This window comes from Mus caroli, chromosome 15 (genome assembly GCF_900094665.2).
Source record: "Mus caroli chromosome 15, CAROLI_EIJ_v1.1, whole genome shotgun sequence".
Lineage (NCBI taxonomy): Eukaryota > Metazoa > Chordata > Mammalia > Rodentia > Muridae > Mus > Mus caroli.
The window spans coordinates 92402272-92428512 of record NC_034584.1 but is presented as its reverse complement, the minus strand read 5'-3'; the positions used below and the strand labels follow the sequence as shown (position 1 = coordinate 92428512).

The 26241-nt window shown below is 47.9% G+C and overlaps 2 protein-coding genes across 2 annotated transcripts in view; one reads left to right on the top strand and one right to left on the bottom strand.

Moving 5' to 3' along the window:
* Positions 1-1667, top strand: part of Fkbp11 (FKBP prolyl isomerase 11) — a 4083-nt gene extending 2416 nt beyond the window's left edge. The window contains exon 6 of the mRNA XM_021183980.1: positions 1433-1667. Within this exon, the coding sequence (XP_021039639.1) occupies positions 1433-1650 (218 nt within the window). The 3' untranslated portion in view covers positions 1651-1667. The remainder of the gene's footprint in view (positions 1-1432) is intronic.
* A 970-nt stretch (positions 1668-2637) lies between these two features.
* On the bottom strand, positions 2638-17606 carry Ccdc65 (coiled-coil domain containing 65). Its single transcript, XM_021183621.1, has 8 exons — positions 17264-17606; positions 16592-16759; positions 8691-8860; positions 7668-7806; positions 5447-5644; positions 5046-5264; positions 3413-3565; positions 2638-3173 (listed from the first exon to the last, which is right to left on the bottom strand). Exons 1-8 carry the CDS (start codon positions 17402-17404, stop codon positions 2880-2882), a joined length of 1482 nt encoding a protein of 493 aa, XP_021039280.1. The 5' UTR covers positions 17405-17606; the 3' UTR covers positions 2638-2879.
* Positions 17607-26241: the final 8635 nt, after the last annotated feature.

The following is a 26241-nucleotide window of genomic DNA, read 5'->3' as shown; positions in this document are numbered from 1 at the left end:
AAAAAAAAAAAAAACAAAAAACAAGTTGGGAGTGAGGCTGGGCAGTGGTGGTGCATGCCTTTAATCCCAGCACTTGGGAGGCAGAGGCGGGAGGATTTCTGAGTTCAAGGCCAGCCTGGTCTACATAGTGAGTGTCAGGACAGCCAGGGCCACTGACCCGTGAGACCCTGTGTCAAGAGTAAAACAGAACAGAACTCTTAGCAAAATCCTGCCCTTCCCATCAGAGCCTCCCTGCTCTGGCCTCCCACCCCTCTGCTCCCTCACGAGTATTTTTCCTCCTCTCCAAAGCCCTTATTCGGAAATCTGCCAAGAACCAAGTTGCATGTGCTCATGGTTGGTGGGATTTTTAAGGATGTCTGCTTTTTTTTTTTTTAAGATTTATTTATTTATTATATGTAAGTACACTGTAGCTGATATTCCAGAGAGGGCATCAGATTTTGTTACGGATGGTTGTGAGCCACCATGTGGTTGCTGGGATTTTTGAACTCGGGACCTTCGGAAGAGCAGTCGGTGCTCTTAACCACTGCACCATCTCACCAGCCCAGATGTCTGCTTTTTTGTTGTTGGTTTTTTTTTTTGTTTTTTTTTTTTTTTTGGTTTTTGGTTTTTCGAGACAGGATTTCTCTGTATAGCCCTGGCTGTCCTGGAACTCACTTTGTAGGCCAGGCTGGACTCGAACTCAGAAATCTGCCTGCCTCTGCCTCCGGATGTCTGCTTTTTGTTCTAGTTCATTTTAGCCCTACACAAATTCTATCCACGTGGCTGTTTGGAGCCGGGGTCCATTTGGTGTAGATGATTCACACACATACAGATGCGCACTTGTGGGGCGAGACAGATGGCTGAGCAGTTAAGATAGTGGCTGCTCTTGAAGACCCAGGTTCAATTCCCAGCAGCCACAGGGCAGCTTACCATCACTTGTAACTCCAGCTCCAGGAGGATCTAGCACCCTCTCCTTACCAAGGATAACAGGCTTGAGTGTTGGCACAGACATACAATAGGCAAAACGGCCATATTCATGAAGTAAAAATGAACAAATCTTTAGAGAGATTTTTTTAAAAAGAATGCTTACTTATAAATATTTGTAAATGTGGGAAAGCCTGCATGTTTCCCTGTCCACACATTCCTTGTGCTGTCAAAGATCTGTCTTTGGTTCCAAGCCATATGCTTAGCCAGAGTTAAGGTCAACATGAGAATCCTTAGCCTGCTCCTTCCTGCCCTCTGCTGCCTTTTTGGGAGGGAACCCAACCCCACATTTCACACTGCCAGCATCATGGTTGTCTTCTGTGGCCCACACTCCTTGTTTCAATCCCAAGGCAGGGCTCTGGATAAATCACAGCCATTCTAACACGCACCCCGCCCCGCCCCGCCCCGCCCCCTCTCCAGCCGATGCAGGGGTGCATATCCTAACCCTCCCGCCCCGCCCCCTCTCCAGCTGATGCAGTGGTGCAGTATGATGTGGAGCTCATCGCTTTGATTCGTGCCAACTATTGGCAGAAGCTGCTGAAGAGCATTTTGCCTCTGGTAGGCATCGCCATGGTGCCGGCGCTCCTGGGGCTGATCGGGTATCACCTGTACAGAAAGGCCAGCAGACCCAAAGTCTCCAAAAAGAAGGCGAAAGAAGAGAAACGAAACAAGAGTAAGAAGAAATAAATAGTGGTTTTTAACAAGACGTTGTATTCTTCACTCGGTACTGCCACCCCCACCCCTTTCTTTGTTTCTGAAGTATTGCTATGGTGTGTGCTGCCTTGAACGTGGAGATCAGACAGCAATGTGAAGCTGGCTCTCACCTCCCAGCTGCGGGTGGGTCCCAGGCATTGAACTGAGGTCGTCAGTCTGGTGTTTTACCTGGTGAGCTCGGCTCGCCCCTTTCCTTCTAGATCAGGGTCTTGGCATTTGTCCTGTGGTCCGCACTGGCCTCAGACTCACGAGCCTCCTGGCTCTGCGTCCCAAGCACTACCACCTCAGCTATGTAATGCCGTACCCTGCTAACCCTACCCTCTGAGGCGGCTTTCATGGGTAGAAAAATAACATTCCGGAGCTGGAGCTTGTGTGTGGCGGAGGGGCGGGAGGCTTTGGAGCACCTTCCTCTTGCCTGCTCTTGCTGTCCTAATTTACCCCGAGGAATCAGCCTGTAAGAGTGATAGGTGCCCCATGCTGTGGAGGAAGTTATGTTCTGCCTCCCAGTAGTGCCCAGGCATTCTCTCCGTGGGACCATGTTCCTCATATCCTTAAAGTAAACACAGCTAAAACAATAAAAATCTTACAAGGCTGAGCAGAGGGCCCCCGTTGGTAGGAAGATTATTAGGTTGCAGAACCCCCTGAGATCAATGGAACCGATGTGCTGCACACCTGCGATTCCAGGGGAGGCAGAAGGACCTGAAGCTCAGAGTCAGTCACATAGGGAGTCCGAGGCCTGCGCCAGACCCTGTGTTTGCTTGGTTGGTTTTGTTGTTTTTCAACCTGGCTTGGTAGGGTTAGGGTTGGTAGCCCTGGCTGTCCTGGAACTCACAGAGATCCGCCTACCTCTGCCTTTCTCCATTGCTGGGATCAATGGTTTGTTCTGCTGCCAGCACCTCCTGGTGACCGTGTTTGTTTGTTTGTTTGTTTGTTTAAAGGAACTTCCAGACTACAGGGAAGTTTTTCTTTTACTTTTATTTATTTTTCTCTTCAAAAAAAAAAAAAAAGTCATCGGTTACACTGCAAGGGTAGTGGTAGTAAATAGTAAGCAGCTGGAGTGTCTGTCTGCCTGTCTGTCTGTCTGTCTGTCTGAGTGTGCCTGTTCATCTGAGCATGAGAGCAAAGCACTCTGGTTTCACAAAAGAAAAAGGAAAAGGAGAGAACCTCCTTTCAGGAGTCAGGAAAGAAGTCTCTTCCTCCGGTCACAGGATATGGGAGGCGATGTGGGCGGCTTCGATGACATTGTAGACCGGCTGGGCCGAGGGTGGGGGCAGCTGGGGCAGGTTGCTTCTGTGGTTTACTATGAAGAGCGGGTTGAGGTGGCTCAGCACTTCGTCGCTCACGGAGATGCCATCCAAGTACTGTTTGAGCATCTCCCGCAGCTTGCTGCTGATATCCAGCAGCTGCAGCCGCCTGTGCTGGAGACTCAGGACCTCCAGTTTCACCTTGTTGTATCTCTTCCAGAAGTTCTCCATGCCCGCGTAGTCCATCATAATCTGAGAGTGGAGTTAGAGGGAACAGATGTGTTATGGTACCCATTAGCCCCGTGCTGCCCCGCCGCTCACCCGTTAGCCGGTGCTGCCCACCACCGCTCATCTGTTAGCCGGTGCTGCCCATGGCCGCTCACCCGTTAGCCGGTGCTGCCCCGCCGTTCACCTGTTAGCCTATGCTGCCCACCGCTGCTCACCCGTTAGCTAGCCGGTGCTGCCCCCACTCACATCCTACCCCCCTCTACCTTGGCAAGGTCCTCTGTGATGTCCTCCGGGTTCTGGAGCTTGGCCTCCTCCTGCTCCTCGGGAGTCAATACTGAAGAGTAGAAAGGCAGTACCTTTTCTTCCTCGGTTTCGAATTTCCTACATATTTCAGCAAGCTTAAGGATCTTTTCACCCTGTTGGGAGTTACGAAGAAGCGGTTTAGGGGAACCGAGAGAGTCTCCCCGCTCCAGCCCCAGGGAAGCCGTTCAGTGTGGTGCTTGCCTTGTGCCAAGAGCTATCCTGGCATTTCGTATTCTTTCCACAAACAACTCATTATTACTTATTTTTTTAAATTAACGCCATTAAAAAAGGCGTTAATTGGCCGGGCGTGGTGGCGCACGCCTTTAATCCCAGCACTCGGGAGGCAGAGGCAGGCGGATTTCTGAGTTCGAGGCCAGCCTGGTCTACAAAGTGAGTTCCAGGACAGCCAGGACTATACAGAGAAACCCTGTCTCGAAAAACCAAAAAAAAAAAGAAAAAAAAAAAAAGAAAGGCGTTAATTGGGCATAACTGCAATAGACACACAGAGGAAGAGACTCCCTGCAAAGCAGAGGGGACCCTGGAAGCCGAACATCCAGTCTTTTCTTGAGAGTACGGGAGGGATGGGGTTAAAGCTCTGAAGCCCTCTCCTCCCCTACTTTAGGATTGACCAATTTGAAGTCAGATAGAATGGCCCATTTGGTCCTTAATTGTTCTGTGACATGTCCTGATTAGGTTTTGAATTTGTTGAGCCAGTCCATCAGCAGAGGCCTGCTGGCGGGAGGAGACAAAAGCTGCCAGAGTCTGGAGGCTGGGGAAGAAGCGGCCATCTTGGAAATGTGCCACCTTGTTACCCAGCATGGATCCTCTCTCCCTGTCTGTCTGACTTACCAGGGGGCCCGTCCCGTCCAACTCCTGGTCTGCCATCCCCACCTCCCTGTCCCCAGCCCAGAGGTCACCCTAACTGCTCTTAGAGGACTTAGGGTGTGATGACTGCTGCACTTAGCTGCTTCAAGCTGGCAAAGGGGCGACAGCAGCCAAAGTGCCTTGAAAGAGGTCTATCTAAGGGGCCACAAGAAACCCTGACCAATGGTAGCGAGCCAGAGCTTAGGACAGCCATTTGGTGGTAGCGCCTGTCTCCGGAGCCTGCCATACAGGTGACAGGGAGCAGCTTGATGAGTCGGTAGTTCTCAAGAGAGACCCCAGGATAAGATCCCAGAACCACACTGTCTTCAGAAGAAATCCAGAGACAACCCCCAAAGTGATGCAGTCTAGAGATAATACAGCCTAGGGGTCTTGGTTGAGTTCGTTTCCTCTGCCAGTTAAAGAATGGAAAGCCGGGGAAGATCCGAAGTCGCAAGGGCATTGAGGGGGTGAAGAAACCACACGCGTGCACGCGCGCGCGCGCGCGCACACACACACAGTAGAAGTGGAGAAAAAGGCCTTCTGCAAGGCAGGGGGGACTCGGGAAGCTAAAAAACCCCATTACTTAATTTAAAAGAGAGGATGGTGCAAAAAAGATAATACTAGCGTGCACTTTACGGGGGGGGGCGCCCCCACGTCTCCCCCAATCAGGTTTGCCTCCAGCCAAGTTTCTCCGTTATGTCCTGATTACCCTCTCTCTCTCTCCTTTACCTTTTCCACGACCTTCTTCAGGGTCTTGAGGGTGGAATTACTTTCCAGGGTGAGTTTGACTAAGTTCTCCTGAGATAGGGTCCGAGCCTGGGTCCTCTGGACCTTAAGTTTTCGCAGCTGCACGTGGACCAGCTCCTTGTCATTCCGGATGCACTGATTCTGCCATTCGCCTTCGCGGCTGTGGGCTACGATCTTCCCTTTCAGGATACCTATGGTCTCCTAGGAGAAGCCATGGACAGAGGGAGACAGGTCAAAGGGGAGACCGACTGGGAACTAGGAGCACAGTCTGTCATCTTGACCCCAGCCAGTGAGAGCCCGAAAACAATCTGGGAAAGATGGACAAAGGCACCGGGGGAAACGGCAGCAGCGGCTGGCTCTCGCGCTTGCGCTTGCGCACTGACCTGCAGCTTCTGGATCTTTTTCATCTGCGCCTCAATCTCTTTGGAGCTCTTCTCATCCTTCACCTTCAGGTACTCAAAGGCGATCTTCCGGTCCTCCGTGGCGTCGGTGTAATTCTTGAGCGCATCCTGGAACCTCCTCCACAGATCTTCCACTATGTTCTCCAGTTGTAGGCGAAGAAAGTGCTTCTCTTCTAAATTCTAGGAAGCATATCCCAAGGCCAAATGCTTAGTTACCCTGCTAGTGCCCGTCCACGCCTGCAAGTAACCGCACCCTCGGAACTGTCTGGAGCATTGTTTAAAGATTTATTATGTTGGAAGTGAGGTTGGTCCATAGCGACCCGGACAAGAGAGCACGGGGGGGGGGGGGCAACTTTGTGAATAGAGTGAGGTCTAGTGTTTGAGATCTCTTAACTTTTTTTTTTTTCCTTTTTAAAAAATCTTTTTGATTTTCCAAGACAGAGTTTCTCTGTAGCCCTGGCTGTCCTAGAACTCACTCTGTAGACCAGGGAGCCTCGGACTCAAAGATCCGCCTGCCTCTGCCTCCTGAGTGCCGAGTGCTGTACAACCTGCCACCGCCGCGGCCCCCCTCAGATCTCTTAACTCTTTATTTATTTTATGTATGTAAGTACACTGTAGTTGTACAGTGGTTGTGAGCCTTCATGTGGTTGCTGGGATTTGAACTCAGAACCTTCTGAAGAGCAGTCAGTGCTCTCAACTGCTGAGCCATCTCGCCAGCTCCTCTTAACTCTTTTTTTTTTTTAAAGATTTTATTTATGTATTTATTTATAATATATAAGTACACTGTTGCTGTCTTCAGACACACCAGAAGAGGGCATCAGATCTCATTACAGATGGTTGTGAGCCACTATGTGGTTGCTGGGACTTGAACTCAGGACCTCGGGAAGAGCCGTCAGTGCTCTTAACCTCTGAGCCATCTCTCCAGCCCTTCCTCTTAACTCTTTAAAGGGAAACCAAAATTTAATTCAGTTCCCAGCAACCTCATGAAGGTTCACAACCATCTGTACAGCTACAGTGTACTCATATACATAAAATAAATAAATAAATCTTTAAAAAATAATAATAAAGGGAAATGGACGGTTTGGATTTTGACATGAAGGGCCTCAGTTTTTACATGTAGGAAATTATTCAAATTGTAGGGTAAAACACGGGCTAAAAGTAAAAGCCGTGGCTGGAGCCCTTAGCTGGCAGAGCGCCTGCTTAGCCCTGAATACGGTTGGGAGTGATGGGTGAGCTGTTTGCACGCTGGGGAGTGAAGGCAGGAGGACCGGAAGTCTATGGGGAGTGAAGGCAGGAGGACCGGAAGTCTATGGGGAGTGAAGGCAGGAGGACCGGAAGTCTATGGTTAAAAACAAAAAAAGTAGTTCCAGGTCCTTCTCTACTATGTAGCGAATTCAAGACCAACCTGGGCAAAGCAAGCTGCTGTCTCAAAGAGAATAAGTTAAGCGACTGATTAAAGTAAAACAAGAACTTTATACCCCGACTTCTGCATGCAGGTTTGCCGAGCCTGTGATGGAAAGCATCCCTGACCAAGATTCTACAGACCTACTCTGTACTGGACAGATCCCAGACCAGCACTGGGACTCAGCTGGTCATCGGCTGCTCGGGGCTTTTGTCTCTTCATCTACTACCCATAAGGGTGAAGCCAGATGGTCTCTTCTCTGTTTTGTTTTGTTTTGTTTTAGACTCGAAGTGCATTGTTAACTCGGTGGGTCTTGTAGGAGTCCTAACGGCGGGAGTCGGTGGTGTCTCTGACTCGCTCACCTGCTCTGGGGACCCTTTTTCTCCTACTGGGTTGCCTCACCCAACCCTTGTGCCTAGGCTTATTATAATCTTGATATGCCGTGTGCAGTTGATATCCCCGGGGCGCCTGCTCTTTTCTGAAGGGAACTGGAGGAGGAGGAGATCTTGGGGGGACAGGGGGAGAGGTGGTGAGGAGCTGGTAGGAGGGGAGGGAGGGGAAACTGTGCTCAGGATGTATCGTGAGAGAGAATAAGTTCTCATAACATTTTAGAACAGTTTTGCCTCCCAAGCAGCCTTCAGGAGATCACAAGCCCCGGGGTGCCTTGGTGGCAAGCCCTGGGGTGCCTCGGTGGCAACAAACGTTTATTGGCTGTTGGCTCTAGGGCTCTCAGCCAGTTCTGGTTGCCTTGAGCAGTTTTCCTGCGTCTCTCTGGATCCTGTCCCCCATCTCCTTCTGTACCTTGTTTTTAAGGTCATCCCACATGCTCTGGAACTCCAGCTTGCTCTCATACTCGGAATCTATGTAGTTCTGCTCCATGGCCATGAAGACGTCCTGTAGGTAGTGCATCTCCTTCTCATGATGGTCAATGATCGATTTCCTGTAGGAGACATGGCGGATGCAGCCCTCAGGACAAAGATGACAAAGAAATGCACGGGGTAACTACAAATGAGCCAGGTGCGGTGGAGCACTCCTTTCTTCCCAGCATTTGGGAGACAGAGGCAGGTGGATTTCTGTAAGTTTGAGGCCAGCCTGGTCTACAAATTGAGTCCAGAACAACCAGGACTATGACATAGAGGGACCCTGTCTCAAACAAACAGACAAACAAATAAACAAACAAACAAACCAAACTACCAGCAACAACAAAATGAAACTAAACGGCACAAACTTTTAAACTCTGGCTGGGAGGGAGGAAAAGGTTTGTGTGTGTGTGTGTGTGTGTGTGTGTGTGTGTGTGTGTGTGTAGTTTTGTTCCCCATTAAGAATGAATAAGAGAGCCAGGTGTGGTGGAGCACTCCTTTCTTCCCAGCACTTGGGAGGCAGAGGCAGGTGAATTTCTGAGTTCGAGGCTAGCCTGGTCTACAGAGTGAGTTCCAGGACAGCCAGGACTGCACAGAGAAACCCTGTCTCCAAAAACCAAAAAAAAAGAAAAAAAAAAAAGAATGAATAAGAAGATTTTAATTTTTGAATAGGCAATGCCTTCATATGATACAAAACCAAAAAGCTAAGTAAGTTTGCAGTGAAATCTCTCTCTCCTGTCCCTGTCGCCTGCTGGATGGATAGAATCTTGAGTTGGAAGCAGGAGGCAGGCAAAGGTAAGGTAAGGCTGTAAGTCACCCCAAGCTCATTGACAAGGATCTCAGGACCCTGTATGCATAGAAACTGTGGTTCGGGTAAGAGGCTCCACAGTACTGGGCATCTGGTTACAGGTGTAGTCTCTGGGAACTCCCCCGAATCTAGTCTCTCTACTCTCTGGCCCCGTACCTTTCCGTCTCAAACTCTTTGGTCAGGACCTCGAGCTCCATGTTGTAATTTTCCTCCAGGAGGCCGAGCCGGCGTCGTTGCAGGGCCAAGAGCTGGTCAATGTTGTGCAAGTGACTACGCAGAGCGTGGGCATACTGCTCCTCAGCTTCAGTCAAGTCCTTAGCCAGAGACTGGGCAGGGGGAAGAGAATAACTGTGCCGGCCACGTAGCATCCATGAGAGGCTGGGGAGATGGGGCAGCCGGGTCCTCAGCACCCACAGGAGTGGGTGGTGGCACCCCTGTATTCTCAGTGGAGATGGGAGGGGTGCTAGGTCTAGCTGACTAAGCAGTCAGTTGATCCAGTTTGGTGAGTGAACTCCTGTCTCAAAATCTAAGGTGGACAGCAAGTGAGGAAGACACACACACAGCACACACACACACACACACACACACACAGATTTAGGTATCTGGCATTTTCCTTATTTCCTAATGGTTTTAGGAATGCCGGCTCTCCCGTTCAGTCTTTAGACATGAAGATTTGATTTGTGTACGTATGCATGTCTTTCTAAATTCATGTTAAGTGTCCTTCAGGTGCTTCAGAAGGCCAGAGGCCCTCAGATTTCTTGATATAAGAGCTACAAGCAGGGGCTGGCAAGATGGCTCAGCAGGTAAGAGCACTGACTGCTCTTCCGAAGGTCCTGAGTTCAAATCCCAGCAACCACATGGTGTGGCTCACAACCACCTGTAATGAGATCTGACGCCCTCTTCTGGTGCATCTGAAGACAGCTACAGTGTACTTATTTATAATAATAAATAAATCTTTGTGCTGGAGCAAGCAGGGACTGAGCGAGCAGGGTTGATTGGAGCGAGCAGAGGTCCTAAATTCAATTTCCAACAACCACATGAAGGCTCACAACCATCTGTACAGCTACAGTGTACTCATATACATAAAATAAATAGACACATCTTTTAAAAACAAAACAAAAACAAGCAAACAACCCCTCAAAAACATTCTTGGGTATCTAATAAAAGATGTATGTATGTATGTATGTATATATTTATTTATTTATATTAAAAAAGGTTACAAGCCGTTATGAGTTCCTTATGTGGGTGTTAGAACTCAAACCCGGGTCCTCTGAAAGGACTGCAGGAGCTTGTAGCCACTGAGCCATCTCTCCAGCCTTTGCAAGCCAAGACTTATCTAGAAGTGTAGGGACTAGTTCCCGTGGCCCATGCTTTTATTCCCACCACTCAGAAGGCAGAGGCAGGTGGATACCTGTGAATTCAGGCTTAGCTTGGTCAAATTGGGAGTTCTAGGCCAGCCAGAGCTATATCATAAGTCCTGTCTTTATTTTTAAAAACAGGAGGAGGAAGAAGATGGCTGGGCATTGAAGAGCACTGGCTGCTCTTCCAGAGGTTTTTTTTGTTTGTTTTTTGTTTTGTTTTGTTTAACAGGGTTTCTCTGTGTAGCCCTGGCTGTCCTGGAACTCACTTTGTAGACCAGGCTGGCCTTGAACTCAGAAATCCTCCTGCCTCTGCCTCCCGAGTGCTAGGATTAAAGGTGTGCGCCACCACGCCCGACTTCTTCCAGAGGTTTTGATTGCTGGCACTCACATGGCAGCTCTCAACCATTTGTCACTTCGGTTCCAGGGGCTCCAAGGCCTTTTTCATGGGCATTGCATGCATATGGTGCATTTAACATATGTGCAGACAGACAGACACTCAGATAAAGTGAAAGTAATTTTTTTTTCTAAAGGAATGTGAAATGAGCAACATCTCGTGGATCACAAACATTACACTGATGGAGCCGCCGTTAAAGAGAGCCAGGAATCCTGTTTCAGGAAAACTGCATGTTTCAGGGCAGAAAAGGATGTGAACCTAGTTTATCTTCTTCTATAGATTAGGAAGGTGGCCATGGTGCTGCACACCCATGATACCAGGGCACTGAGGTAGGAGCATTGCACATTCCCTGGGCTATATAATGAGTTTGAAGCCTGCTTTAGTAACTTAACAAGACTTGTGTGTGTGTGTGTGTGTGTGTGTGTGTGTGTGTGTGTGTGTGTGTGAGAGAGAGAGAGAGAGAGAGAGAGACAGACAGACAGACAGATGTATATATAATGTATATCTATATTGAGCCACTGTCTCACTCTGTAAACCAAGCTGGCCTTCAGCTCACAGAAAACCACCTACTTCTGCCTTCCTAGTGGTGCTAGGATTGAAGGTGTGTGTCACCACACCCGGCAAAAATTATTTTAGGGGGTTAGGGATGTAGCTCCATGTTAGAATGTTTGCCTAGCATACATGAGGGGTTGAGTTTGAGCCCCAGTACTCCAAGCACAAAACAAAAAGCAAAGAAGCTGTCAAAGACCAATCAGGCCATGTCAGAGTGATTCAGAGGCCAAGGGGAAGTGGCTTTCTATGGCATGCTGTACTGAAAAGATGAGTGGACACTCCCATTCTGCAGTTCTCTGCAGTGTGACTTTGTCATTCCTCCACAAAGGTGGACTTGCATTTGGATATAATGACAGAAACCTACTGTCCCAGCATTTGGGAGGCAAGTGGATCGTGAGTTTGGAAGCTGAAAGATGGCTTAGAGGTAAGAGCACTTGTTCCTTTTCACAAAGACCTGAGTTCGGTTCCCAGCACTGAAGTCTGGTGTCTCACACCCACCTGCAAGTCTAGCTCCAAGGGATCCGACGCTGTCTTCTGGCTTTTGTAGTCATTTGAACTCACATGCACACCCCATCACACACACACACACACACACTTTAAAAAGAATATTTTTTAAAAGATCATTAGTTTGAAGCCAGTGAGACTCTCATCTCAAGAGAAAGAAGGGAAAAAGGAGAAGGGAAGGCAGGAAGGAGTTGGGACTGAAGATGGGGTTCTCTTGAATTTGAGCCACCTCATGACTGTGGGACGCAACAGAAGAGGTGAAGACTGTACTTGGCACTGTGACGCTTCCAACACAGCCCCGAGTCTGGCCTGCCACTTCCTGCCTCTTGGAATGCCCGTTCTTGGAAATGCTTCCTCCAGGAATGGAGCCAGCAAGCTGGGAGAAAGCCACAGCTTATGGAGAGGTCATATAAATTCTAGTCAACAGCTCTCCTGACTGACAGCTGAGCCTACGCCAAGCCAGTCAGACTGAGGTGACTGTAGTGGCAAGGGCATCCTGACAGCATTCTTGCTTGTGAAAGACAATCGCCTTTGTCTTTCACGGGTCCAAGGATATTATGTTGTGTAGCTTTCCTGGAGAAAGAGGAACAACAAATATCTACTTACACCATAGGAGAGAGACTGTGCCAGAGGCCACCTCCATGAATCATTTTGTCACTTACAGGAGCGGGGGGGGGGGGGGAAGAGGGAGGGCTGACAAGAGCCACATCCCAGAGCTCCACAGCTCAGCTGGTCTGAGGGTCCCTTCTCCCTAGTAGTTTCTGTTGACATAAACTTGGGAGAGGGGCCTTGTGAATCTTCTGTTTCAGGAACTTCCTGAGTCTTAATGAGGCTGCCTTGGTATGAATGGCTGCACAGCAGGAAGGAGCCCAGTGGCTGGGCAGTTGCCGGTTTGTCTAGTGTGCTCTGAGTCCTTGGCTAGGTCCCTAGCACGCAGAGCTACACAGCTCAGGCTATCCACAGAACCGCAAAACGTAATGATGAAACTGTTGTAAGCTACTAGCTCGGGGTGGTTTATTATTATCAAGAGGTAACTGGAACACTTTCACTAGGGAAGAAAGGACGCTCAGAGAATTTAAAAACAAAACAAAACAAAACAAAAACCAGAAAGTTTGAGCACCAGCAAGGATCAACACTGCCTAGATTGGAAAATAAGCACAGCAGCGGATGCCTTTAGTCCCAGTAGTCAGGGGTCAGAGGCAGGCGGATCTCTGCAAGTTTGGCTCAGCCTGGTTCACATAGTGAGCTCCAGGGCTATCAGGGCTACATAGAGAGATCCTACTTATAGTTAAAGGGTCTGATTTTTTTTTTTAAGATTTATTTATTATTATACTAAGTACAACACTGTAGCTGTCTTCAGATGCACCAGAAGAGGGCGTCAGATCTCATTAAGGATGGTTGTGAGCCACCATGTGGTTGCTGGGATTTGAACTCAGGACCTTTGGAAAGAGCAGTCAGTGCTCTTGACCACTGAGCCATCTCTCTAGCCCAAAGGATCTGATTCTTATTTGCCGACTTTCAGAAAGTCTGGAGAAGCACCGGGTGAGGCAAGATGGTTCAGTGGGTGGAAAAGCTTGCTGTATGATTTCAGAGACTTGGGTTCAATCCCACGTTACAGGTAGGAGAGAACAGACTCAACAGGTTGTTCTCTGGCCTCTGTACATGTTCTGTAGCACATGCACACCCACTCACAGACGTCATGTGCGCACACACACACACACACACACACACGTCACTCATGCGCACACACAAAGTTCAATTTTTGTGGGTTTTGTTGTTGTTGTTATAAGGTAGCTGAGTGTGGCGGTTTCCCAGCACAATCATTGTTTGTTTGTTTGAGACAGGGTTTCTCTGGGTAGTCTTGGCTGTCCCTGAACTCATTCTAGCCCAGCCTGGCCTCAAATTCAGAGACCCACCTGCCACTGTTCCCCAGTACTGGAGCTAAGGTGCTTGTACACCAGATGGATGCTGGGAATCTAGTCTGACTCCTCTACAAGAACGACAATTGTTCGTAACTGCTGAGGCTTCTCTACGGCCCAAGTGCACCATGTTTTAAAAACAAACAAAAAGATGGAAAACTATGTGGTAGCAATCCCTGGCCTACATAGACACATGTGCCCGTACAATGCACACGCACACACACACACACACACACACACACCCCAAGTCTAAAGCCTCCAGGGCTGAGTGTGTGACTTAGTGATAGAGAACTCATCTAGCTTGTCCGAGGCTCTGGGTTTGCTCCCCAGCACCGGAGGGTTGGGGAGGCTGGGGCTGGAAAGATGGCTCAGAGGTTAAGAACACTGACTGCTCTTCCAGAGGACCTGGGTTTGATTCCCAGTAACTGCATGGCAGCTCACAACTTGTCTGTAACTCTAGTTCCAGGGAACCTGACACCCGCACACAGACACACAAGCAGGCAAAACACCAATGCACATAAAATAAAAATAAATAACTTTTTAAAAAGAAAAAACAAAAACCAGCAGTGTGAAGCAGCCCTGGGCCTACTGACTCCTCACCCCTGCAAGGCTTAGGCAGAAGGAAAGATGTACAGTGAATATCTGCTATCACTGTGAAGTTTTGTTCGAGAAGAAAATATTAGGGGGCTAGAGAGATGGCTCAGTGGTTAAGAGCACTGACTGCTCTTCTGAAGGTCCTGAGTTTGAATCCCAACAACCACATGGTGGCTCACAACCATGTGTAATGAGATCTGATGCTCTTTTCTGGTTTGTCTGAAGACAGTTACAGTTAGGTATAATAATAAATAAATCTTTAGGCCGGAGCGAACCAGAGTGAGCAATCTTCATTCCCAGCAAACACATGATGGCTCACATCCATCAGTACAGCTGTAGTGTACTCATATACATAAAATAAGTAAAAGAAATCTTTAGAAAAAGAAAGAGAGAGATTAAGAGGAGTTGGTGAACAGGTAGTCTGTAAAAGGTAGGGTTGAAACAGGGACAAACTGGGACTGATGGCACATGTCTTTAATTCTGGCACTTAGGAGACAGTAGACCTCTCAAGTAGATCTCTCTGAGTTTGAGACTAGCCTGGTCTACACAGCCAGTTCCAAGCCAGCAAGGGTCCTATCTCAAACAAACAAAACACCAAAAAAACAAAGAAAGAAAAAGAAAAACAAATAAAAGCAGCTGTAACCCCGCCTCCCCCCCCCCCAACTCCTTGGTGCCACCTTCAAGTTGGCCGCCTGCATGGATTGTGGCTCCACTCAGATCTTTAGTGAAGCCTGAGATAATGAAAAGGGGGGCCAATAATTTCCTCCGGCATAAGTCCGACCAATATGTCAGGACTAAACAGAAATTCAGAGCCATCAGTAGGTTGCGGAGAAGATGCTGAAGCTCAGCACTGGTCATGAGACCAACAAGCAAAGCAAGCGTGTGCTGCCCAGGGGCTCTGTAAACCTCTGGTCCCCAGCATCAAGGGACTGGAAGTGCCACCCTCACCTGACAAACCTCATCAATGTCCCCCCACAGCCCCCCAGAATCCCAAAGCTTCTCTGGAAAGGGCAGCAAGGTGGCCATCAAGGTCACCAATCCCAAAGCCAGGCTGTACAGGGAATACAGAGAATAAAAGGCCCATAGACAGGCTTCATTTCTGCTTAAACCACAGGAACTTTAAAAGTGGGAGGTGGAGACATGCCGAGCCAAGGAGGCAGTTAAACCTAGGGAGGTAGAAGGAAAGAACTGACGCCACAAGGTTCTTTCTGACCTCCACCGGCATGTACCGCCCACACACATACCATACACACAGGTTTTTAAAGATTTATCATTTATACAGCAATCTGCCTGCATGTGTGTCTGCAGGCCAGAAGGGGCGCCAGATCTCATTCTAGATGGTTGTGAGCCACCGTGTGGTTACCGGTAACCTCTGAGCCATCTCTCCAGCCCCCATACCCATAGGTTTTAAGAAATGGATCCATCAAAATCCCTTGAAAGATGAGAGTGATTCAGGAATTTCTTAAGAGCATATGCAGATCCGGACTGATGGCACCTCCAATAATCCCAGTTTCTGGGAGACTGAAATAGGAAGGAAGATTGCTAATTACAGCCATCTGGGCTACACAAGTCTGTTTCAGTCTCCTGTCTCTCTCCAAACGAGCGTTAAGATGGCTGGTTGAATGGTTTGGAAATCCAGAATTGCTCTCACCTCTGTGAGGGAGGGCTTCCCGACCTTGTCCAGGGCCTCTGATGTTAAATCAAGGAGGCCAAACTGGTTGAATGAGGCAGTGGACTGGGCCAAAGCACCTACGCCTTGCCAGTTTCTGTGGCACTCGCCTTTAATCCCAGCACTTGAGAGGCAGAGGCAGGCGGATCTCTGTGCGTTTGAGGCCAGCCTTGGCTACATAGCAAGTTTCAGGACAGCCAGAGTTACAGAGTGAGACCCTTCAGAAAGAACAAAATATCCATACGAGAGAGTCCTCTGGGCTTCTGCCTGGAACTGGGCAACCCTGGATAGGTCAGTTTCCTTCTCTGGAACTGAGCCTTCGGATACTGAAATAAAGGCGTGGGCCTGAGTTCAAGTTGCTGGTGATGCTGGCTGCCCCGTAGGATTCAGCTCCTCTAAGGTAGGGGAGAGGAGTTACAGCTCAGAACTTCCTTTCTCATCTCAGTGACAATGATTAGAACCAATAGGCCACGTTTGTCACAGCCTGTGTCTGGTGAAGGCTTGAAGGCTGATTAGGTACATCCAGCTGTGTAGCCCATGCCTGCCACACCAGCAGTTAGGAAGTTGGGGTAGGAGGGTGGGGGGTTCACGGTTATCAATCCTGTTACGTGTGAGTCAGAGGCCATTATAGGAATGCATGGCTTTGTCTCAAAATAAAAGTAATAATAATAGTAATAATAATAATAGGATACATGACTTTGTCTCAAAATAATAATTAATAATAATAGTAACAGCAGCAGCAATGACAACAATAAATAATAAATAATTCACTAGGCCCATTCTACCTAGCAAGGTCCGGAAGCCATCCCCGCCTGCTCTCTGGAGAGAGTGCATACTTTTTTTTTCTTTTTTCTTTTTCTTTTTTCTTTCTTTCTTTCTTTTTTTTTTTCTTTTTCTTTTTTTATTTTTTGGGGGTCTTTTTGAGACAGGGTTTCTCTGTGTAGCCCTGGCTGTCCTGGAACTCACTCTGTAGACCAGGCTGGCCTCGAACTCAGAAATCCACCTGCCTCTGCCTCCCGAGTGCTGGGATTAAAGGTGTGCGCCACGCCCGAGAGGGTGCATACCTTGATGACGCTGTCCTTACAGTCCACCACGCGTTCAAAGGTCTGGCTGAGGATCTCGATGTCTTTGTGAAGCTCTCTGGTCTTCACCTCCCTGAGGATGGTTCTCCACTGCGTGTTAATCTTATTAAGGTTCAGAGCGCTGTTGTGTTCTTCTTTGGCCAACTTGTCCTGGGTGAGGAGTAATCACATGAGTTTCAGCCAAGGTCTACCTCGGTGCGATCGATACCACGTTGAAAACTACCAGTCCCCGTGTATTCTCACGTACAAAGCCCTTGGCAGCCAACACTCGGGGGCTCCTGTTTGTGGTTTCCAATGAATGGGTTCCCTTCAGGGTGAAGCATCAGAGGAGAAGAGTTTCTAAAGACCCCACTCCAGACCGAACCTCAGAATTCAAGACAGAATTTTGGACACCTGACAGCATCCACTGTCCTAATTCTGGGGGCTCAGTTGATACTGCCAAACTCAATTCTCCCTTCCCCCATGTTTCACAGAGAATGCCCTAGGCAAAAACCAATATTGTCTGAAGCCCATGTATTTTGGGACCAAGGACTTCAGAGGGATAGGAAAGGATGAAAATGAGCCTGCCACAGGGACGCGACCCCAGGCAACGGCACCAGTGCATGGGCGGTGAGTTTGGGGGTTTGGGCAGGACACACTGCAGACGAGCATCACCTTCAAGAACTGGGTGAGGAGTCTCTCTTTCTTCTTGGCTGCCTCTTCGTCAGCCAGCATCTTTTGCTGAAATATAAGCAGCTGATCTTCGTCGGACAGGGGTGCCTTGGGCAACTTGGGCTTTTTTCCTTTTTTAGACATGGCTGGGCTGCGGACTGGGTCCGGGCAAGGAGCCTCTGCCTGCTGCTACGAGCCGCTTGTGAGGAATTAGAAAGAAAAAGTTTCCATAGACAGGGAGGGACCTTCTGGAGCTAAGGTAATGGGGCCTTAGACCTCAGTCCTCCGCGCCAAGAGTGCTCAGGCGACACCCGACTCTCGGCTGGAGAACAGAAAGACGCATCTTGTCTCCTAGCAACAACGACCTTCGCTAAGACCGCGGGGTGAGAAATAGGGAGGCAGCATTACTTCACAGCGCCCCCTGCACGCCGGAGGACCGCAGTCAGTTCTTTTAAGTAGGCTTTTTTTTTTTTTTTTAAATCAAGAACCCTAGTCTCTCTTAAAAAAATAATAAATGTCTTCAAATAGTTTTTCCATTTTACTTTTTAATTTGGTGTATGCCTGTTTTGTCAGCGTGTGTGTCTGAGCACCGTGCGCATGCCTGGTGCCTGCAGAGGTCAGAAGACAGCGTTGGATTTCGTAGAACAGGTCAAAACCATTTACACATACATACACGTAATGAGATGGTTCACTAGGTAAGGGAGGTGTTGCCAAGCCCGATGGTCTGAGATCACAAGCACCTGGAACCCCTGGAGTTTCAGGAGATCAAAACACGCCTTTCTGGCCTCGGTGGATACCGCATTAACGTGCACAAATACACATACACATGAAATATTTAGAAATATTTTTAAATTGTCTCCTTGGCGATAGAGAGATGACTCAGAGGTAAAGAGCACTTGCCGCTCTTGCAGAAGACCTGGGTTTGGTTCCTAGCACCCACATGGGCAGCTCACGACTGTTCATAACTCCAGTCCCAGGGGATCTGACTCCCTCATCTGACCTCTGTGGACATGGGTAGACACAAGGTTCACACATATACATGCAAGAGAAACGCAAATACACATAAATAAATCTTACCAAAACATTAAGACAGTGTTTCGGTGTAGCCCTGGATGGCCAGAAACTCACTGTATAGATAGAAATCCATCCACGATCCATCCCATAATCAGCTTCCAAACGCTGACACCATTGCATACACTAGCAAGATTTTGCTGAAAGGACCCAGATATAGCTGTCTCTTGTGAGACTGTGCCGGGGCCTAGCAAACACAGAAGTGGATGCTCACAGTCAGCTATTGGATGGATCACAGGGCTCCCAATGGAGGAGCTAGAGAAAGTACCCAAGGAGCTAAAGGGATCTGCAACCCTATAGGGGGAACAACATTATGAACTAACCAGTACCCCGGAGCTCTTGTCTCTAGCTGCATATGTATCGAAAGATGGCCTAGTCGGCCATCACTGGAAAGAGAGGCCCATTGGACTTGCAAACTTTATATGCCCCAATACAGGGGAATGCCAGGGCCAAAAGAATGGGAATGGGTGGGTAGGGAAGTGGGGGGGGGGTATGGAGGACTTTTGGGATAGCATTGGAAATGTAATTGAGGAAAATACGTAATAAAAAATATTAAAAATTAAAAAAATGAAAATAACCCTCTAAAAAAAATTCATCCACTTCTGCCTCACCCCGCACCCCGCACCCCCAGTGCTTGGATCAAATGTAAGAGTCATCACTTCCAGATTAAATTTCTTTCTCTCTCTCTCTCTCTCTCTCTCTCTTTAAATGTGTGAGTGCTCCTTCTGCATGTATACCTCCTTGCCTGAAGAAGGCATCAGATCCCATGACAGATGGTTGTGAGTTGATGGGAATTGAACTCAAGATCTGTGGAAGAGCAGCCAGTGCTCTTAACCGCTGAGCCATCTCTTCACCTCCTTAAAAAAAAAATTTTTTTTTAAACCCTACTTTTCAAGGGCAAAATTCTGTGGCTAACAAAAAGAGGTACGTACACCAGTGCACACACCCTCCTAGGAGTATCTGCACCTGAAGCAGCATCGAAGCCCCCGAATCACACGCCGTGACCTCCAGGCAGCCAGCTGTGCCCTTCTCCTCATGCCTGCTCTTCAGTCTTCTGTCTCTCTCTTGTGTGTCTATCTGTTTCTGACTCTCTGTCTCTCTTGTGTCTCTGTCTGTCTGTCTGTCTGTCTGTCTTTCTGTCTCGTCAGTAAGCCAGCTTTTCCTCACTCTGACTCATCCTGGAATTCTTTTCTGTGGTAGACATAGCCAAGAGGACCTGAGTTAGAAGAAGTCCCCATGGCTTCCCAGGAGCCTCCTCAGGCTGCTCTGATGACATCACTGAACTGCAGTCCCTGCTGGCGGTGACAGGTGACAGTGGTGACAGTATTATTGTGAACATTCTATGAGACATTTAGGAAAGCTACAAAGGCAAAAAAGTAGGGGACTGTCGAAACCCCAACGCCTACTAACAGGTACCTGGGTGGTTGTGACGCATCCCTTTAATCCCAGGGCTCAAGAGGCAGAGGCAGGCGGATTTCTGAGTTCGAGGACAGTCTGGTCTACAGAGTGAGTTTCAGGACAGCCAGGGCTACAGAAAGACTCTGTCTTGAAAAGAGTAGAGATAGAACCCCTGGGAAGTGATGAAGTTTGCACTGCCATGAAAGTGTACTCCCTGGACTGGATGAGCGTCCTTAGAAGAGAAAGAGGCTGGACTGGGAGAGAGCTCAGTACTTATGAGCAAGCACTGGCTGCTCTTCTGGAGTACCCGGGATCAATTCTTGGCGCCCACAGGATGGCTAACAATCATCTGACTTCTTCTTCAGGCTTCCTCAGGTCCCAGGCATGTTTGTGGTACATAGACATATATGTAGACAAAACAACAACTAAATTCAAGAAGAAGACAGAGACAAGTGCTGTCTCTTGGGGTCTTTGAATAGACCAGACGACAGCCTTCCAGGGGTGTCCTTTACAGATTCCAGATCTCTCAGCTCTGTACTAGTAGACTTCTTGGTCTCTAGACTGTAAGCAGTAAGTGCTTGGGCTGGAGAGATGGCTCAATGGTTAAGAGCACTGACTGCTCTTCCAGAAGTCCCGAGTTCAATTCCCAGCAACCACATGGTGGCTTACAACCATCTATAATGGGATCTGATGCCCTCTTCTGGTGTGTCTGAAGACAGCTATGGTGTACTTATATATACTAAATAAATCTTGAGAGAGAGAGACAGACAGAGAGAGAGAGACAGAGAGAGAGAGACAGAGAGAGACAGAGAGAGAGAGAGAAGTCATTGAAGATGTGTGTGGTGGTGACTACACCACTTTAGCCTCAGCACTCAAGAGGCAGAGGCAGGTGGATCTCTGTGAGTTCATGGCCAGGTTGGTCTATATTAGAAGTTCCAGGGCTACCTAGAGATACTCAGTCTCAGCAAACAAACAAAAGAACAAAAAGTCACTGGGGCCTTGAAGCCATGGCTAGTGGCCATGTGTGGCTCTTGCAGGGGATGCTGGCTGGGTTCTTAACTATCACATGGCAGCTTACAACCATCAGTAGCTCCAGTTCCAAGGGTCTGATGTCCTTTTCTGTCCCCTTCCAGCAATACCTGCAAGTGCTATAACATATGCATGCAGGCAGAATGCGCCTCTATGTACCCATTATGCTTTATTAACACCATCACCACTATCATTTTTGTTTGTTTATTTGAAGGGTCTCTATGTAGCCCAAGCTATCCGGGAGCTCACTATGCAGACCAGGCTAACCATGAACTCACAGAGATCCACCTGCCTCTCCCTCCCCAGTGTTGGGATCAAAGGTGTTCATCACCACGCCTGGCTGACGTCTTATGAGCAAACAGTTACACCAAAGCACAACAGCAATACTTACAATTCTCTGTTCTCTACCAGGTCTTATGGCCACATTTGTTATAACTACCTCCTCTTCTCCACACGTGGGAACTTCTAGTTTCTTTAGGAAGCTGGTTATGTCAAATGATGTTTTGCCAGGGCACACAGGTGAAAGGATGTTTGTCTATAGCAGACACGTGAAAGGACGCTTGATGAAGGAGTATAAATCTGACCCCACCGGCAGTGGGGGGATGAGCACTGAGCATTAATTTGGTTTGCTCTTCCCTGCCATTCTTTGCTTTGCTAATGACAGGTATGCATTGGTTCACCCGACATAGTGTTGTTGAGCTCACTTGTAACGCAGCCATTGAGAGAAACCCGCCCAAGAACTGCTTGTGACATTTCTGCAGCAGCTTGTCCCTTCCATGGCCTCGCCTCAGGCCAGTTGGTGAGCCTTGTGGTTTTCAGGATTGAACTACAGTTGTTGGTTCGTGCCCGGTGTCTGCCTGCCTAGAGGACTGGTCTGCAGCTACTCAGTCGTATTTGGTGTTTGCTATGGGGCTGAACTCCTGCCAAAGAAGATGGAGCTCGCCCCTAAAGAACTATTGCTAAACGGACCCACTTCCCCCATATCCTAATAATTATTCTCTTCCACTACCTCTACTGGGTGGTGGGTTAGAGGAGAGGGAGGTTCAACCCTATTTAAAAATAGGTTGCAAAAACAAAATGTATGCCTCTACTGTGCATTCTGCATTGCTCTTGCATACACTAAGCATCTATACAGGCCATGCTTGCTTATCTGCCGGGATTTCTGAAGGATCTGGGCTCCTCGCTGTTCTGACTACACTGTTGTCATTTTTCCACTTGCCTTTGCCACTGACAAGGCACGATTAGGCGAGGCCCTAAGAGACGTTGTTCTGCATTTCAGACTTCTTCTTCTTACCTCCCTTCATCACGCAGTAGCGTTCCGGTTTCTCCTGCGTGGTGGAGATCAGTTATTTCCAGTAACACCGTAGCTCTGCTCTTGGTCTGTTGATTCAAAGTCATAAAGAGCTCAGAGGAGCGGAGGCTCAATCTCACCTTCTGGTTCTATAAAATCCCTGTGTATCTCCCAAGGGAAGCTTTCCTCCCTGGAGCGAGACAAGCAGAACGGGGGAACAGGAAAATGTTTGCTAGGGAATCAGTGAGCCGTGCCGCTCCTCGCAGTCCTAGCTCCTCCATCTCTCTTCACTTTTCTGCCTTCTTTCCCTCTCTTTCTTCACGCCTCATTTCTTTTCTTTTTTGAAATGTGCTGTCTTGTAATCCAGACTGGCTTCATTCTGTAGCTAAGGATGTCTTTGAACTCCCGATCTTTTTGTCTCCACCTCCCAAGTGTTAGCTCATTTCTATCCTTTTCTTTTCTCTCTTTTCTTCTCGTCTCTTCTCTTCTCTTCTCTTCTCTTCTCTTCTCTTCTCTTCTCTTCTCTTCTCTTCTCTTCTCTTCTTCTCTCCCCTCCCCTCCCCTCCTCTCCTCTTCTTTTCTTTTCTTTTCTTTTCTTTCCAAGACTGGGTTTCTCCAGGATATCTTTTCAGGATAGCCTTTGCTGTCCTGGAACTCTGTAGACCAGGCTGGCCTTCAACTCACAGGTATCTGACTGCCTCTGCATCCCAAATGCTGGGATTAAAAAAATGTGCCACCTCTTCCAGGTGTATCTAGCTCTTGATTTCTTGACCCATCAATCTTGGCTTTCAGAGAACCAGCACATATGTATATGCCAATGTACACGCACACACACACACACACACACACACACACACACACACACACACGTGTACAGCACACACATGTGTACAGCACACACACTGCACAGCAGTAGAAGTCAAAGGATAGCTTTCCAGAGTCAATTCTGGTTCTTGAAGCTCGGTGGCAAATACCTGTTACCCACTAAGCCATCTCACCAGGCCTCTTGATTACTGTCCTCTCCCCACTTCACACAATTTCTCCCCCCACACCCAGCGTTAACTGACATTTTTTTTAAGATTTATTTATTTATTATATGTAAGTACACTGTAGCTGTCTTCAGACACTCCAGAAGAGGGCGCCAGATCACGTTACGGATGGTTGTGAGCCACCATGTGGTTGCTGGGATTTGAACTCTGGACCTTCGGAAGAGCAGTTGGGTGCTCTTACCCACTGAGCCATCTCACCAGCCCATTAACTGACATTTTAAATTCGAACATCATAGTAGCCTTCCTCTGTTCACTTCTCCTTGTTCTCCTGTCCTGCGGATGGAGCCCAGGGTTGTCTGGCATTTGCCAGGTGAGTGCTACAACATAAGCCACACCCCCTTCTGCATAGCATCTGAAGACGTTGGTTTCTACCCTATTTTCTATTGTTCTGCCTTATGTTTGTACCTCACCTTTGATGTCAGATCCTGGGGTCTGCTCTGTGCCTTGGAGACATTTCCCAGTGGTCTGCTCCATTCTGAACACGAATCAAGAATCCACTCGTGACTTGGGTTGTGTTTAAGTTCTTTATTCTGCTCTGTGAAGCTATTTATTATTGTACCAACAGCACACTGTCTCCATTATTGGACATTTATTATAGTCACTGATGCATGCTAGACCAAAGAACTCAGCCTTGCTCCTTCCAAGCGTGAGAGCATCACGCTTATCCTTTGGGCTTTGATTTCTACACAAACTCACGCATCAGCTTGTCTTTTCGGTCAGCCGGGGTTGGAAGGGGATCCCAGCGAATTTCTAAGTGAGTTTGAGGAGCTCTATGAGAATGCGTCTTCTAACTTAAGATCATTGGACATTCTTCTACTTAGATCTCCCCTAATTCTTCCTAATGTTGTCACATAAGTCAGGGATAGTGGGACACATGTTTAGGCCCCAGCAGTTGGGAGGATTTCGAGTTCAAGGTCAGCATAAAATGTACAGAAAACTCAAAGCTATCCTGAGCTACATAATACCCTGCCTCAAAAAAAAAGTGTAAATAAATGTGTGTGTGTGTATGTGTGTGTGTGTGTATGTGTGTGTGTGTATGTGTGTGTATGTATATGTATGTGTGTATGTGTGTGTATGTATATGTATGTGTGTATGTGTGTGTGTATGTGTGTAGGTGTGTGTATGTGTATGTGTGTGTATGTATATGTATGTGTNTGTGTATGTGTGTGTATGTATATGTATGTGTGTATGTGTGTGTGTATGTGTGTAGGTGTGTGTATGTGTATGTGTGTGTATGTATATGTATGTGTGTATGTGTGTGTGTATGTGTGTGTGTTTGTATGTATGTGTGTGTATGTGTGTATATGTGTGTGTGTGTTTGTGTGTGTATGTGTGTGTATGTGTGTATGTGTGTGTGTGTATGTGTGTGTGTGTGTTCTGTTTAAAGTCCATTTTGGTTTTGTTTTGAGACAAGGTGTCACTATGTAAATCGGTTGACTTGGACCACCCTATTAGATCAGGTAGATCTCAAACTCAGAGATCCAACTGGCTCTGCTTCCTCAGTGTATGGCTTAAAGGGGACACCACCACACTCAGCTCCTCCTCCTCCTCCTCCTCCTCCTCTCTCTTTCTTTCTTTCTTTCTTTCTTTCTTTCTTTCTTTTCTTTTCTTTTCTTTTCCTTCCTTCCTTCTCCTCCCTCCCTTCCTCTCTCTCTCTTTCTTTCTTTCTCTCTCTCTTTCTCTTTCTTTCTTTCCTTCTTCCTCTCTCTCTCTCTCTCTCTTTCTTTCTTTCTTTTCTTTTCCTTCCTTCCTTCTCCTCCCTCCCTCCCTCTCTCTCTTTCTTTCTTTCTCTCTCTCTTTCTCTTTCTTTCTTTCCTTCTTCCTCTCTCTCTCTCTCTCTTTCTTTCTTTCTTTCTTTCTTTCCTTCTTCCTCTCTCTCTCTCTTTCTTTTCTTTCTTTCTTTCTTTCTTTCTTTCTTTCTTTCTTTCTTTCGGTAGGTCCTTACAGATTTGCCCAGGTTGGCCTTGAATTTATTTACTCCGCATCTCAGGCAGGCCTTCAACTTTCGGTCTTCCTGTGTTAGCCTCTTCAGTAGCCAAAATGCCATTCCCGGGCACCCAGCCCTGGCTTGTTATCAGATTCAGTTAAGAGTTCTTGCTTCCATTTTGATGAAGTCCAGGGGCCCGCACTTAAGGGTTGACTTCGTGTAGAAACTCTTGCACCAAGGGGTTAATGCCACCAAAATGAGGTTCTGACTGTGACATTGTGCTGGGTACAGGGACAAAAAGGAGATAATGAAACAGGTGCTGTGTGCTGGCTTTGCAGAAGCAAACCTTCTTGCCTCCCTCCCTCTCTCCCTCCCTCTCTTCTTTCCTTCCTAGACTTGAGGACCATTTCATTAGATTTTGAGAGAAAAACCACAGAGCAGGCAAGCTATTAAAATCCCACGGCTCCTGGAAGGAGGAAGGTAATGGAGACAAAGAGGGGAGGGAGACCTGGGTTAGAGTCTGCAACAAACCATAGGACACTCTATATGGAGAGCGCAGTGTTCAGAGAAATGGGGTGGCAGCCTACAGTGCCAGGGCAAGCATGGCTAGAATTTGGGAATCCAAGGAATAGCCATGATGCAAAGCAGACAGAAGGGCCGCCAGGAAGACGGCTCAGTGGTGAAATCCCCTGCCCTGCAGGCATGAGGACTAGAATTTGAATCTAGCACACACAAGTAAAAAGTCTGTCATGGTTGTGTTGTATCTGTAACCCCAGTTTTGTGGGTGAAGCCAGGTAGATCCCTAAATCTTGTGGGCCAGCTAGTCTAGCCAACATGGTGAACTTCCAGTTCAGAAGCGATCCTGTCCTAAGGCAAGAAGAACAGAACAGTAGAGGAAGACACCTAGTATTTCTGGTCTCTATTTCTGGGAATGATTATACAAGCTGATCTACATACTCATGCTTGTACAACACACACAGAGAGGCAGAGACAGAGACACAGAGACAGAGAGGGGCAGACAGGCAGAGACACAGAGGCAGACAGAGACAGACAGACAGAGACACAGAGGTAGAGACAGAGACAAACAGAGAGGGGCAGACAGAGAGAGACACAGAGGCAGACAGAGGCAGACAGACAGAGAGGGAAACAGATGGACAGACAGAGACAGAAAGAGACAGAGAGACAGTGACAGACAGAAACAGAGAGAAACACACAG